This window comes from Oncorhynchus gorbuscha, linkage group LG02, assembly GCF_021184085.1.
Source record: "Oncorhynchus gorbuscha isolate QuinsamMale2020 ecotype Even-year linkage group LG02, OgorEven_v1.0, whole genome shotgun sequence".
In the NCBI taxonomy this organism is placed as follows: Eukaryota; Metazoa; Chordata; class Actinopteri; order Salmoniformes; family Salmonidae; genus Oncorhynchus; species Oncorhynchus gorbuscha.
Genome location: NC_060174.1, coordinates 82558518 through 82570975, shown reverse-complemented (window position 1 = coordinate 82570975; position 12458 = coordinate 82558518). Strand labels below are relative to the sequence as shown.

Sequence of the window (12458 nt, the reverse complement as noted above, 5' to 3'; positions counted from 1 at the left end):
GAGGAAGCGGTCCGGCTGGCTAGCCATGGCGGGAGGAATATGTGGATGGGTACTTTGCTAGCTGGCAACGAACTGATTTTCAAGACATCCACTTGGATATTACTTTTCACATGAAAGCAATGTTATTTTAATTTTTTGGGTGAGAGCCCCCGATGACATCTTTATTTGATTTAGTTTAATTTGACTGAGATTAGTGGCAATGTTAGCCAATACATCACAATCAAATTGGCTGGCTAGCGAGAGCTGGCTGGACACACTTGACTGTTTATTATCTGGCTGGCTAGCTAATGCCCCATTTAAAAAAAATGTTATTTTACATGGCAACAAGATGAATGCTTAACTCCAGGTGCACACATGGATATCTGTATTTCATCTATACATGGCTGAGAAGATTTGAGACAACAGCAAAATTGTGCTTACTTGCTAGCATGGCTAGCTACGCACAACAAAAACCAGAGTGCTCAAGCACTGACTGAATGTGGAGGTGGATTTAGCTAGGCACTTCTCCACCATTTCTAGCAGCTAGCTAGCTGAGATAGCTTGACATTTGGACAACTACCTAGCTAGCTACAGCTAGAATCGGCTAAACGAAGACCTGTATCCATGTAAGTAACATTGGCTGGCTGAATAGCTTATCTGGTACTAGTAACACATTGTAAATATCCAACGTGAACTTGTTATGTTTTTGTTTCAGATAAATTGGCATTAGCTAATCATTTAACATTACCTTTCTAAAGACTATTTGTTAATGCTACAATCTCAGGGTTTGATTCGGGTTACTTTCTTGTTTGTAAATTTCTTTCATGCGACTGTAATGCCTTTCTCCCCTCTGTTAAAAAAGTACAATCGTCTGCCATTGTTATTAGTGACGATGCTCCTCTGTCGCTCGACCTCTCATTCAGATCGCTCCCCATGGAGACTTAACTCATCTTTACTTTCAAACAATTAATTCTGCACCATTCTATCGAATGCAATTGATGTCTTTATTGAGACAAATAAAACAGAATCGATCTCTCCATCTACACTTTGGGAAACAATTAAAGTTGTTCTTAGAGGCAAAATAATTTCCTATTACTCTCTTCTCAATAAACAACGGAAAATTAAACAACTGATCGACGCAATTCTGGAATTAGACCAACAATACTCAGCCGCTCCATCACCAGAACTTTACAAAGAAAGGCTGAGTCTTCAAACTCAGTACAATTTACTATCCACAGATAAGGCTGAGCAGCAGCTACTCCGCACCCGTTTTTATTTTTTACGAACATGGAGAAAAGGCTGGTCGACTTCCAGCTCATCAACTAAAGTGCAAATCTGCCTCACAGCTGATCCCTCAAATTCACAACACTTCAGGTGTCTTAACAGTTAGTCCTATTGAAATAGAAAAATACCTTCAAAAAAATGTATTCAGATCTTTACACGTCAGAGATGCAGTGCCTTAGACTGCTGTGAAACTCGGGAGTACAGAGACGAGAGAGGAAATTGATCAACCTTCGCAGTTAGAGGAGATTATTAATTCAATTACAGCAATGCAAAGTGGGAAATCCCCTGGCCAAGATGGCTACCCAATCAAATTCTACAATAACTTTTCTGCCAAACTGGCCCCCCTCCTGCTTGAAATGTTTGAAAACGCACTGGACCCGGGTGTTTTACCCAAACCCTGTGGGAGACTCCCCAAACATATGGAAGAAGGAACTTGGGTAAGATGAGACTAAAATTGAGCTTTTTGGCCATTAAGGAAAACGCTGTCTGGCGCAAACCCAACACCTTTCATCAAGAACACCATTCCTACAGGGAAGCATGGTGGTGGCAGCATCATGCTGTGGGGATGTTTTTCATCAGCAGGGACTGGGAAACTGGTCAGAATTGAAGGAATGATGGATGGCGCTAAATACAGGGAAATTCTTGAGGGAAACCTGCTTCAGTCATCCAGAGATTTGAGACTGGAATGAGGGTTCACCTTACAGCAGGACAATGACCCTAAGCATACTGCTAAAGCAACACTCGAGTGGTTTAAGGGGAAACATTTAAATGTCTTGGAATGGCCTAGTCAAAGCCCAGACCTCAATCCAATTGAGAATCTGTGATATGATTTAAAGATTGCTGTTCACCAGCAGAATCCATCCAACTTCAAGGAGCTGGACCATTTTATCCAGGTTGCAAGGCAACAAAATACGAAAAATGTCAAGCGGTTGATACTTTCACAAGCCACTGTATGTAATAATCACCTCTTCCTTCCAGGCAAACTGGATTCAGCTTTCAGGCTGTGGCAGAGGAATGTTTAATGGCCTTGAAATTGATGGCATCTTTGCCAATTTCAAAAATCTCGCTATCAAATGTAATCTACCCCATTCAAGTTTATTTTGGTATTTTCAAATACACCAGTTTATTTGCACTCAAAGCCCAAGCTTTCCAATTCTATCACCAGAGCTGGTCTGGATGCCCTTTTGAAAACACCTTTCCAACTAAAGGGACTCATATCCCATATTTTTTAGATAATCATGTCGCTTGACAATCTGTCAGTCAGTAAAATCCGATCTGAGTGTGAAAGGGAACTTGGTGGAGATCTCTGATGAAGTCTGGAATGGTACTTAGGGTAAATGGAAGCTCCTCCTCCGGGTCAGCCTTCTACAGTTTAAGGTACTTCACCGTATCCATTTCAGTAAGGCCAGATTGTCCAAATTCTACCCAAATATTGATGGTACATGTGACAGGTGTAAAGGCTCTTTGGCGGAACTTGACCCACATCTTCTGGTTCGGTCCCTGTCCGGCAGATTATTGGTCCACTATATTTAAAACACTATCTGAAGCATTTGATATAAAGTTGCAGCCTGGTGCAGAAATAGCTATTTTTTGAGTACCAAACAACAATTGTTCTCCCTAATAGCCCGCAGAAGGATTGGAAATGGAAGTCGATCAATTCTCCCTTAGCCTCTCTTTGGCTCAAAGATCTGATGCTGTTCCTAAAATAAATAAACAAACAAGTATACCATTCGAGGGTCAACCAACTCATTTTATTCCACCTGGGACCCGATGATATCCTATTTTGAACAGCTCCAAGGCTATTTCATTTTTCCTTGTATTGAAGTAACATTGTTGTATACTTTTGTTTTGTCTTCTGATATGTAAGTTTGCCTTTCTTTTTAAATGTGTTTGGAGACATTCTGTGGCGGGGGGTCGAAGGGGGACAAAAGGGGGAAAAATGTACAATGTCTACATTTTATCTTTCATTCATAGTTAATAGAAAATATTATATATATAACAAAAAAATATATATTGCTAGTGAAGTGCAACATTGTATCAAATCATCAACTGGATCAGGCCTAGAAGCTGTTGCTAGCAAACTTGCAACATTGCATCAACTAGTCTATTCAGGCCTCTCTGAGCCAGTGAGCTCGGGACAGACAGCAGATTTGTAATGATATTTCCAATGGATATATGCGATCATCAGGTCGTGATATTTTGCTCTTTCACACCGAGGCTTGGTGATTATCAAGGCCAGGAGTGTTGGAAAGATTTTTAAAATACTGAGGAACTATCATTTGCAATGGATGTTAAAACAACAAACTTTGATTACAATGTGTTAGGTGACAAAAAAATTACTGAGAAGCTCTAACTTATTAGTGGTGAACGTGGTGAAATCAGACATTACTGAATGGGCTCTTTCCTACATTTGCATGCAACAGGCCAGGTAGGCCTACTTCTATGTATGCTCAGGCACACGCGCTCCCTCAACGTTATCAGGACAGAGAAACCTGACACATGCTCATTGCTCATGGAGGACTCCAAGCAAACACAATGAAAAGATTGACAAAACTCGTAATTGTTATGGAATAAACCAAAACATGTTTCTCACAAGTGTAGCAGGTTATGACATCCGCAAACATTTACACTCCAAGAATGAGAATGGTAAATGACTGTAATTATTACATGCATTAACAGAAATGTATGTAACCAAATGACGAGGGATTAACGGTACATTTACTAAGCCTACTGGTGACATATAAAATGAGGAAAATAAACAATCAACCAACAATCCATACAATGAAACAAAAAAAATGACAATAATTGGTGTGAGACAAGGCATTCTGGAGAGATGAGAGCATGCTTTCTGGAGAGATGAGAGCAGGCATTCTGGAGAGATGAGAGCAGGCATTCTGGAGAGCTGAGAGCAGGCATTCTGGAGAGCTGAGAGCATGCATGAGCTGAGAGCGTGCACTCTGGAGAGCTGAGAGCATGCATTCTGGAGAGCTGAGAGCGTGCATTCTGGAGAACTGAGAGCATGCATTCTGGAGAGCTGAGAGCATGCATTCTGGAGAACTGAGAGCATGCATTCTGGAGAACTGAGAGCATGCATTCTGGAGAACTGAGAGCATGCATTCTGGAGAACTGAGACTGAGAGCATGCATTCTGGAGAACTGAGAGCATGCATTCTGGAGAACTGAGAGCATGCATTCTGGAGGGCTGAGAGCATGCATTCTGGAGAACTGAGAGCATGCATTCTGGAGAACTGAGAGCATGCATTCTGGAGAACTGAGAGCATGCATTCTGGAGAGAAAAACGCCATGTCTTCGCCACACACCCTTCTCCTTCTTCTTGTTGGATTTTTTAAAATTATACTCAAGACAAATTATCTTCACACATATTTTAGATGCTTTTCAATGACAGCCACAACTTAATCAGCTAGACATGCTGCCCAAATTGCGGGATTCCAAAATAGGCATAGGCCTACAAACTTGTGATTTGAAACGATCCACAGCTATTTAAAAAAAAGAAAAAAAAAAGCTAATGATTCTATGAGGTTTAGTCATTTTGAATGTTTTTATTCAGACAGGAGTAATTATATTATCTTGCTAAATTTACTTTAGGGAAAGCCAGTGTCCTCATAGTGCACTGTGCACCTGCCAGTTTTCTTTCGAATTCGCAAGAGGCAAAAACCTGAGATGTGTATATAATGACGAGATGCTCATGTTTCCACCCTAACAATGAGAGTCGTTGTCCCAAAGGCGGGAAGGCAGATGATAAGCTTAGGTCTGCATATTATGCCCATAGAAACGCATTGGGCTTATTCTGGACAGATTTTGGCGAGAGTGAGCCCTCTCGCTTCGCCTCTTCCTCTCTGCTGAAACTCTCACCGGAGAAAGCATCCGAGTGAGCGAAACAGCACCCCTCGGTCTTACTATATGTAGCCCATGTATCTAATCCAGTCTGGCTAGAAATAGTATGACCTGCCATACACTTTTGGTCCAGACAGCATCAGCTATATATGGTCTATACATACTGAGACAGGAGCCGTGTCTAGCTAGACCTGACAGTTCATGACGCTTTTGTATTCTGATAATGGAGTTCTGATCATAACATTCCAAACACGTCATGCGTCTACATTTACATTGAAATGTGTCCACCTTGCCCACATTGTATCCATTCCCGCACTACGTTCTTCGTCCTCCTCGTCTGAGGAGGAGTAGGAGAGAACGGACCAATGTGCAGCGTGGTACGTGTCCATGTTAATTTATTCAACATAACACTAAACAAAATAACAACGGAGAATGAAACAGAACAGTTCTGAAAGGTGACATACACTAAACAGAAAACATTCACCCACAAAACACAGGTGGCAAAAGGCTACCTAAGTATGATTCTCAATCAGAGACAACGAACGACACCTGCCTCTGATTGAGAACAATACCAGGCCAAACACATAATCACAACCTAGAAAAACGAACATAGACTGCCCACCCCAACTCACGCCCTGACCATACTAACACAAAGACAAAATAAAAGAACTAGGGTCAGAACGTGACACTGGCAAGCAATGCCAGAGGGATTGCAAACGAGTTAGCATATTTTTATTTATTTATTCTAAATATTAGCTCGCTGGCTAGCATTTATGAGGCCAGCAAACACTTTCCCCACACCCTAGGAACATATTTCCACCAACATTATAATGAAAAGGTGCCTCTGTCCCAAAAAACACACATTTTATGACTTGTGGGAGGAGTACTGATGACATCGCCCACTGTATGCGCTTTCGGTAGCCTGACTGGAAAAATCGGCACAAAATGCATCCCTGACCACCTCCTGAAGTGGTCAGGCAGATGTAAACACAATCAGACCACAAAGCGACTTTCGTGCGTCTAGACAATGTGAGCTTCGTATTCTGATAGAAGAAGTCGCATGTAAGTGTCAAGTTTAGACACAACCAGACAGCGCTGATTCGCTCACTTGGATACTTTATCTGAGATTGATGCGTCTTTCTGTTGGCGTGCGTCTCGGTCAAATAAATGATCAATATTTCAATATTTTATTTGGACGGGCAAGGAGGTAGGTAGGGTGGGCCAGGCCCTCTAAGGCCCTCACATTATGCTGACCCTGCATGGCTCCCAAAGTTTTCATACTTATTCTTTAATAACCTTTTACTACAGGGTCACACAGTGTTTGTTGGTAGTCTTAAACAAATCTATTTTGAAACAAAAGTATACACCTCATACACAATGTTATGGTCTTAAAAAAAGAAGACACCTACACCATGACAGAAATAGAGTTAAAATGTAACTCTATTGCATCCTAATAGTTTGCATCCCAATATTACACTTTATATAAATCACAGAAGACTGAAATATAACAAAACCGTTTGACACAGAAACACCATATTTTCTGCATATTTTTAAAAATATATATTTTTTAAATTAATTATGAGATAATGAAATATATTAATAACATTCCACACATGAGGCCACTAGGTCATTTAACTGCAGGAAAGGGCTTCAAAAGTATACTCGGTAATAACAGAGGGGCAAATAAAACTCATAGAATTAAAAGGAAAGTATTACATCTTCCTAAGTCTGAGGGTGGTTTTAACCTTCCAGACTTGGAATTGTATCAACTCACCACCCAAGGCTTTTACTTGAGACATATAGTTAAATGCACTAAAGAGGAACAATGGGTACATATTGAAGATGTGCATGCTCATCCCTCAGAATATTTTTACGTGTCCATTTTCAAAGAAAAGCTAAGAAAATTAACAACTTCATAGTTAAGAACAACATGGAAGAAAATGTTGTTATAACACAACCCTATGGAACAATCCTTGGATAGCTTTTCAGAATTCCCCGATAAATTGGTCCTCTTGGAAAACTAAAGGCATAAAAAACATAAATTACTTGGTAATAGGAAATAAATGTATTTCCATGACAGCTTAAAATTTTGAATTGACTAATGTAGATATTTTCAAGTACATCCAACTTAAGTTTTATAAATTCTACAACACAACGGCAGAGTTGTCTGAAGTGTAACACTAACAATGACTCAATAATCCATGCCTTCTGGGAATGTTATAAGGTCCAAAAGCTATGGGTAGAGTTATAATGTTGGCTGTCAGAACTATTACGATGTAAATGAACTTTCAATCCGTCTGTCTGTATATTTTAAGACATGGCATATGAGGGCGCAGTGAGATACCCGATGGGTTGGACGTTACTTTTCTCGTCAATCAAAAACTGGAAATCAACCAATCTTACATTGTTAATGCAATAGAAAGTTCAAATGCTTTATTATCTAAAAATGTAAATTGCTTGGGGCGACGGAGAGAAACAAAATGGTGCATTTGGAGACCATGTGGCATAGAATGATGGGAGCGCTGGAGATGGGTGTGTGTGCTAGTGGGTCTGTGCAGGTATTATGTAGTTGATGTTTGTATGATGTTGTAGTTTGTATGTGTATGTTTTATATTGTTTATAAAATATCGAATAAGTTTCCTTTTAGTTGAAACTCTATATAAACTATATTCGACTACCTCTATTATTTTAAAAGTTGGTATTTTCAAACTATTTCAAACTATTTTCTTCCCAGGTCTGTTGGTGTGAATACCTTTCTTGTAGATGGCGTCTACACCCTTCCCCATCTTCTCCTTGTTGTTGGTGTCTACGTCCATGTAGGGGAAGACTCGGGCCTGGTAGGTCCACAGGTAGTCGTTGGAGCCAAAGAAGTGCACAGGGAACTCTCCTACATTGTGCCTCATACGTAGGATGTTCTCCGGAATGTTCTTGGGATGGCTGACCTCCGCAGGCCACCACCTAGACAGAGGATAGGAAGGGAAAATACGATATAAATAAGGAAAGAAAATGGGTCACGGCCCATGGCAGAAAGACCCTACCATTTTGCAACCACTGCCATATTGTGAATAGAAATGCAGGTGCATTTTGGTTCTCAGTACCCTGGTTGTTTAGTAATGTCAGAACACTTCAGAGTTAGAATATTTTAGCATTGGGAATGTGGTTAAGGCAGGGGAGGACTTTTACTAATATACTGGATGCCAATCTGCTTCTGCTTTAGCCATCTTGCTGTTGTTTTGCCAAAAGTAAGGTTGGTACCCAGGTGGCTGTACTGACCTGTATCGGCCCACTTTGACCCACAGGATGTCCTTATAGTGGGGCTTCTTCCCGGCCAGGCAGTCATTGCAGAACCAACTGCCCTCGGGCATGTCGATGTTCAGACACTCCTGGTGGAAGGCAGCAGGACACGACTCACAGCACAGCAGACTGCCCCCTGTAGCATGGGAGAAGAATAACAGTGTGGCTACTGAACTGGTCTACGGGATTGATAACACACGAGTAAACAGCGATGTAACTGGGATCTAGTGTTTAAGAAAATTGGACGCTGATCATGTAATGTACATGACATAATAGCGCACCTATGCATATCTGACTCTAACAACACAACATATGTGGAGGCCGGCGTACCTTCGGAGCAGACAAAGCACCAGCTGACATTGACGTGTTCATGGTTGCGGAAGCCCCTGCGGGGGGTGAAGTGGTTGGGACACAGGAAGCTGTTGTTGGCCAGGACCACACTGCCCGCTGCCATGCAGTAGTCATTGGCATGGTACGCCACAGGGCAGCGCACACAGCGTGTCAGACGACCTAAAGGACACACAACACAGGGGAGACGGGCAGAATGAGCTGTTAGTTAGAATATCTGGTATACATTTTCTTCCCACAGCTCACTTCAATTAGTTTGTCTTTCTATCATGCTGTTGAAATAAACTGAATTGCTGTGCAAAAATGAAAATTATTTTAGCACAAACGTGTGCAAAAATGTTTCTACTTACTAACTCCAACATCATAATTTCTCCTGTGGAGTTACCAATATACCGGGATTTCAATTGAGCAGAATTGCATAAAACAAAGCTAGACTAAACTGTGCTGGGTGAAGCAGAACAGCACCCACCTTTGGAGACGGAGGGGTTGACAGGGTTGGTTATGAAGCAGGACAGACAGACGTGGAGAGAGCAGCGGAGACCCCGGTGCAGGGGGGCAGCGGGAGCGTGGTTGGCTATACACTCTCCATGGTAGAACTTCCCACACACTGGGATCATACAGCGCATCACGTCCTCCCCTGGCTTCTTACACGCAAAACAGGTGTGGACACCTAGCAACAAACAAATCAGCTTTAATCAATGGATTTGCTTTTACTAGCCAGAGAGATTTATGGATGCTAGGATGAGAGGATGACAGGGGAGAGAATCAGCAAAATAGCGTGTGAAACAATCAGTGAACACTTATAACTCTATGTGCAACTAATAATAGTCTTTCCATAATTTTGTCTGAGCAGGAATGAGGCTTAAAAACATGACACTTCCATTGAAGTGGCTTCCATTGAATTGGCGACAGATTTTCATACAAATATTCTAAAATCCGCATAAAAACAATTTTCCCTGTAGAGATGTGTTTCCATCAAATTGACTTGTGCTGATCAAAGGTTGTGTGTGATGACGTAGTGCACATACAAATAAATTCCCATGTACCGAATGACAAATACAAGACCAAATGGATTTCCTTCGCATTTCAACTCTACGCACGTATAGCCTACATGATGAGATTATTATGGACAGAAGAGCAAGATTATTTTTATTTGTCAAATGGCAGCCAAGCATCGATGATCACGTCACCAGAATAAGACCATCAATAATTATTGTAAAGGAGCATCAAGATCATCACCTTGCACCTCATCTCCCTGTGAAGTTTATGTCCACACAACATGTCATCGCGTGACTCCAGGTTTACTTCGATAAAATGGTTATTATATCAATACTTGTGCATTAAAAGTGTTTCCACTGACATTTCTCACACAAATCATTTTACAGACACAAAACATTCCCACCTTTTTTGCCGCATTTTGTTTTGTCAACATTTGAACATTTAACTGAAAAATGTTCTGTTTCCATCAGACCTGTAATGACATTTTTTATCCGACATGTACTTTACTCCCATAAAAAGGTTGGACGGAAACCTGGTTAATAAGTGGTTGTGTTTTTACAGAATATGTGCTTGACCCACCAGACTTGCACTCCTGGCAGACGAACTTCCCTAGAGGAGGGTCTGTGAGGCCGATACACTGGAGGTGGAACGCCCCACAACACTGGCCCTCACATAGCAGCAGCTCCCCAGTCTTCTCACACACCTACCATACAGTCCAGAAACATTTAGACAACATGACAACAACATTTACACAACTATCTGAAACAATGAGTGAAGCGCAAGTGCAGTCAGTCCATAATCACATATTTAACATTAAAACAACACAAGGTAACCACTCCTACATTGGTGATGCGGAGCCTACTCACCTGACACACATTCTCTTTCAATGAGGCAGCGCCCCCTCTGTCCCCTATGATCTTCTTATTGGGGGAGAGTGGGCCATCGCACAGTGAAGACTCCTCCCTCATGGATGAAAAGCTGTCATCCAAACTGGATGTAAAACCCTGAGGAGCAAAGAAGAGGAAAATCAGCAGGAGAGTTCAAACACTGTAACACGATTCCATGTAGAACATTTTTTTACATTTGTATTTTCATTATTAGATTATTATTGAGTAATGTCTATTTTACCATGTACTTTCTATGTTATTATCGGGTCAAACATGGACCATAAAATAGAGCTTGAGATTTGACCTATTGTCTGACCTCTGGGTCTAGGCTATCCCTCCCATCGTCATGAAGATCAGTTTCCTCACTGGGGGGCTTGGTGACGTCACAGTCTGGCCCCTTCTCCAGGCTGCTCTGGGTCAGGGGGCAGGGTGCAGGGGTGCAGGGTGTAAATGTGGAGGGTGCAGGGGTAGGTTGTTTGATCTTTGATTTAGAAAAGAGTTGTCCAGAGCCTGGGAAGAAAAACAGTCAACTTTGACCCCAAGACCAATCAGCCCTTTGAATTGACAATCATTAAGTAAATGACAGCAGTATGACAAAGAATTGTGATAAACAGTGTATAGTCTCAAATGTATTGATGCTATTTCCATACTCATCTTACTCAAAAGTGAGAAAGACTCTTAAAAAGTGTGTAATATGGGCAGTTTGAGGGAGATCCTTCCTGTGTAGACTGACCTGAAGGAAGAGGGTGACTTGATAAGATGGTCTTCAGGGACTTGACCTGTAATAGATAATTAACCAGTCAACCCGTTTTAATGCCTTCATTACTGTGAAGATAAATGGAACCATCAGATACAAAAAAAATCCTTATTGAACAAAGCACGACCATTCCCTAACACCTCCATACCCTCTTCTTTGGAATTGTGGCAGTCTCCATAATCTTCGGAGTTGGTTTCCTCTGTCTCTTACGGATTGTTTCCAAGTAAGGAACGTCACCTGCCACAAGACAACAGTGTTACTATGGACCTTTATACACATCTGGGATAATAACTACTACTACAGAGGAGTAATGTAATAAAAACAGCAATTACTTGGTTTCACGGCACACTGCACTGTGAAAACATTTTTGTAATTGTTTGCCAGCCAACCAAAGTATACATTTGATATATAAATAGTTTCTCACCAACATTCTTTGTCAGACCGTCACTCAGCAGCGAAGAGTCTGCTTCAGGAGGTGGGGTTAGAGTATCTATGGACAGGATATGTGCATCCTGAGGGGGAGTATTCTCTATTGGGGGAGAGGCTTGTCCAGTGGGGGTCTTGGATGGTTCGTCTGGGGGCAGAGTTTGTATTTCAGGAAGTGGGTTCAGAAGGGCGTGGTCATGTGTGGTTTTCCCTGGTGGTAGGGGATCTGGTTTGTTGCTGTTGGAATGTGCCACCTGGAATAACATGAAGAAGGTATAGAGCTAGGATCATAATACAAAATCCTAAAAATCCAAGAGATGTAAAATGTTTGAGTGAGCTACCTTTCCCAAAGGCTGGAGGGGCTTTTTCTGTTTCTTCCTTGCACAGATTATCTGACTGTACTCTTCTGTCCATTCTATGAGTCTTTTGCTTGGTTTTCGAATTCGTTTATGTGCTGTGGAGGATAAATGTGCAAAAAGTATGACTAGTACACACCACACATGTTAAACCATTACATGTCAATCTACAGAAGTTCATGGCCCTGCATCGGACACTTTTACTTCATAGCTGTTGATATTTTCATTATGGTATGACTTCAGAAGCAAAGTTAATGCATTGATCAGTGATTAT

General features: G+C 41.4%; 1 protein-coding gene across 7 annotated transcripts in view; it reads right to left on the bottom strand.

The window, feature by feature from the left end:
- The window catches only part of LOC124011037 (histone-lysine N-methyltransferase, H3 lysine-36 specific-like), a 36048-nt gene that overhangs the window by 13980 nt on the left and 9610 nt on the right, over positions 1-12458 (bottom strand). For all 7 annotated transcript variants that reach the window (XR_006834537.1, XM_046324013.1, XM_046323982.1 and 4 more), the window contains 11 exons: positions 12170-12282; positions 11827-12082; positions 11551-11639; positions 11379-11424; positions 10962-11155; positions 10625-10762; positions 10338-10461; positions 9229-9429; positions 8742-8921; positions 8391-8547; positions 7870-8075 (listed from right to left, as the gene is read on the bottom strand). Coding sequence is in view for 6 of the 7 variants with exons in the window: in XM_046324013.1 (XP_046179969.1) it covers positions 7870-8075; positions 8391-8547; positions 8742-8921; positions 9229-9429; positions 10338-10461; positions 10625-10762; positions 10962-11155; positions 11379-11424; positions 11551-11639; positions 11827-12082; positions 12170-12282 (1704 nt within the window). In the remaining variant the exon portion in view is untranslated. The remainder of the gene's footprint in view (positions 1-7869; positions 8076-8390; positions 8548-8741; positions 8922-9228; positions 9430-10337; positions 10462-10624; positions 10763-10961; positions 11156-11378; positions 11425-11550; positions 11640-11826; positions 12083-12169; positions 12283-12458) is intronic.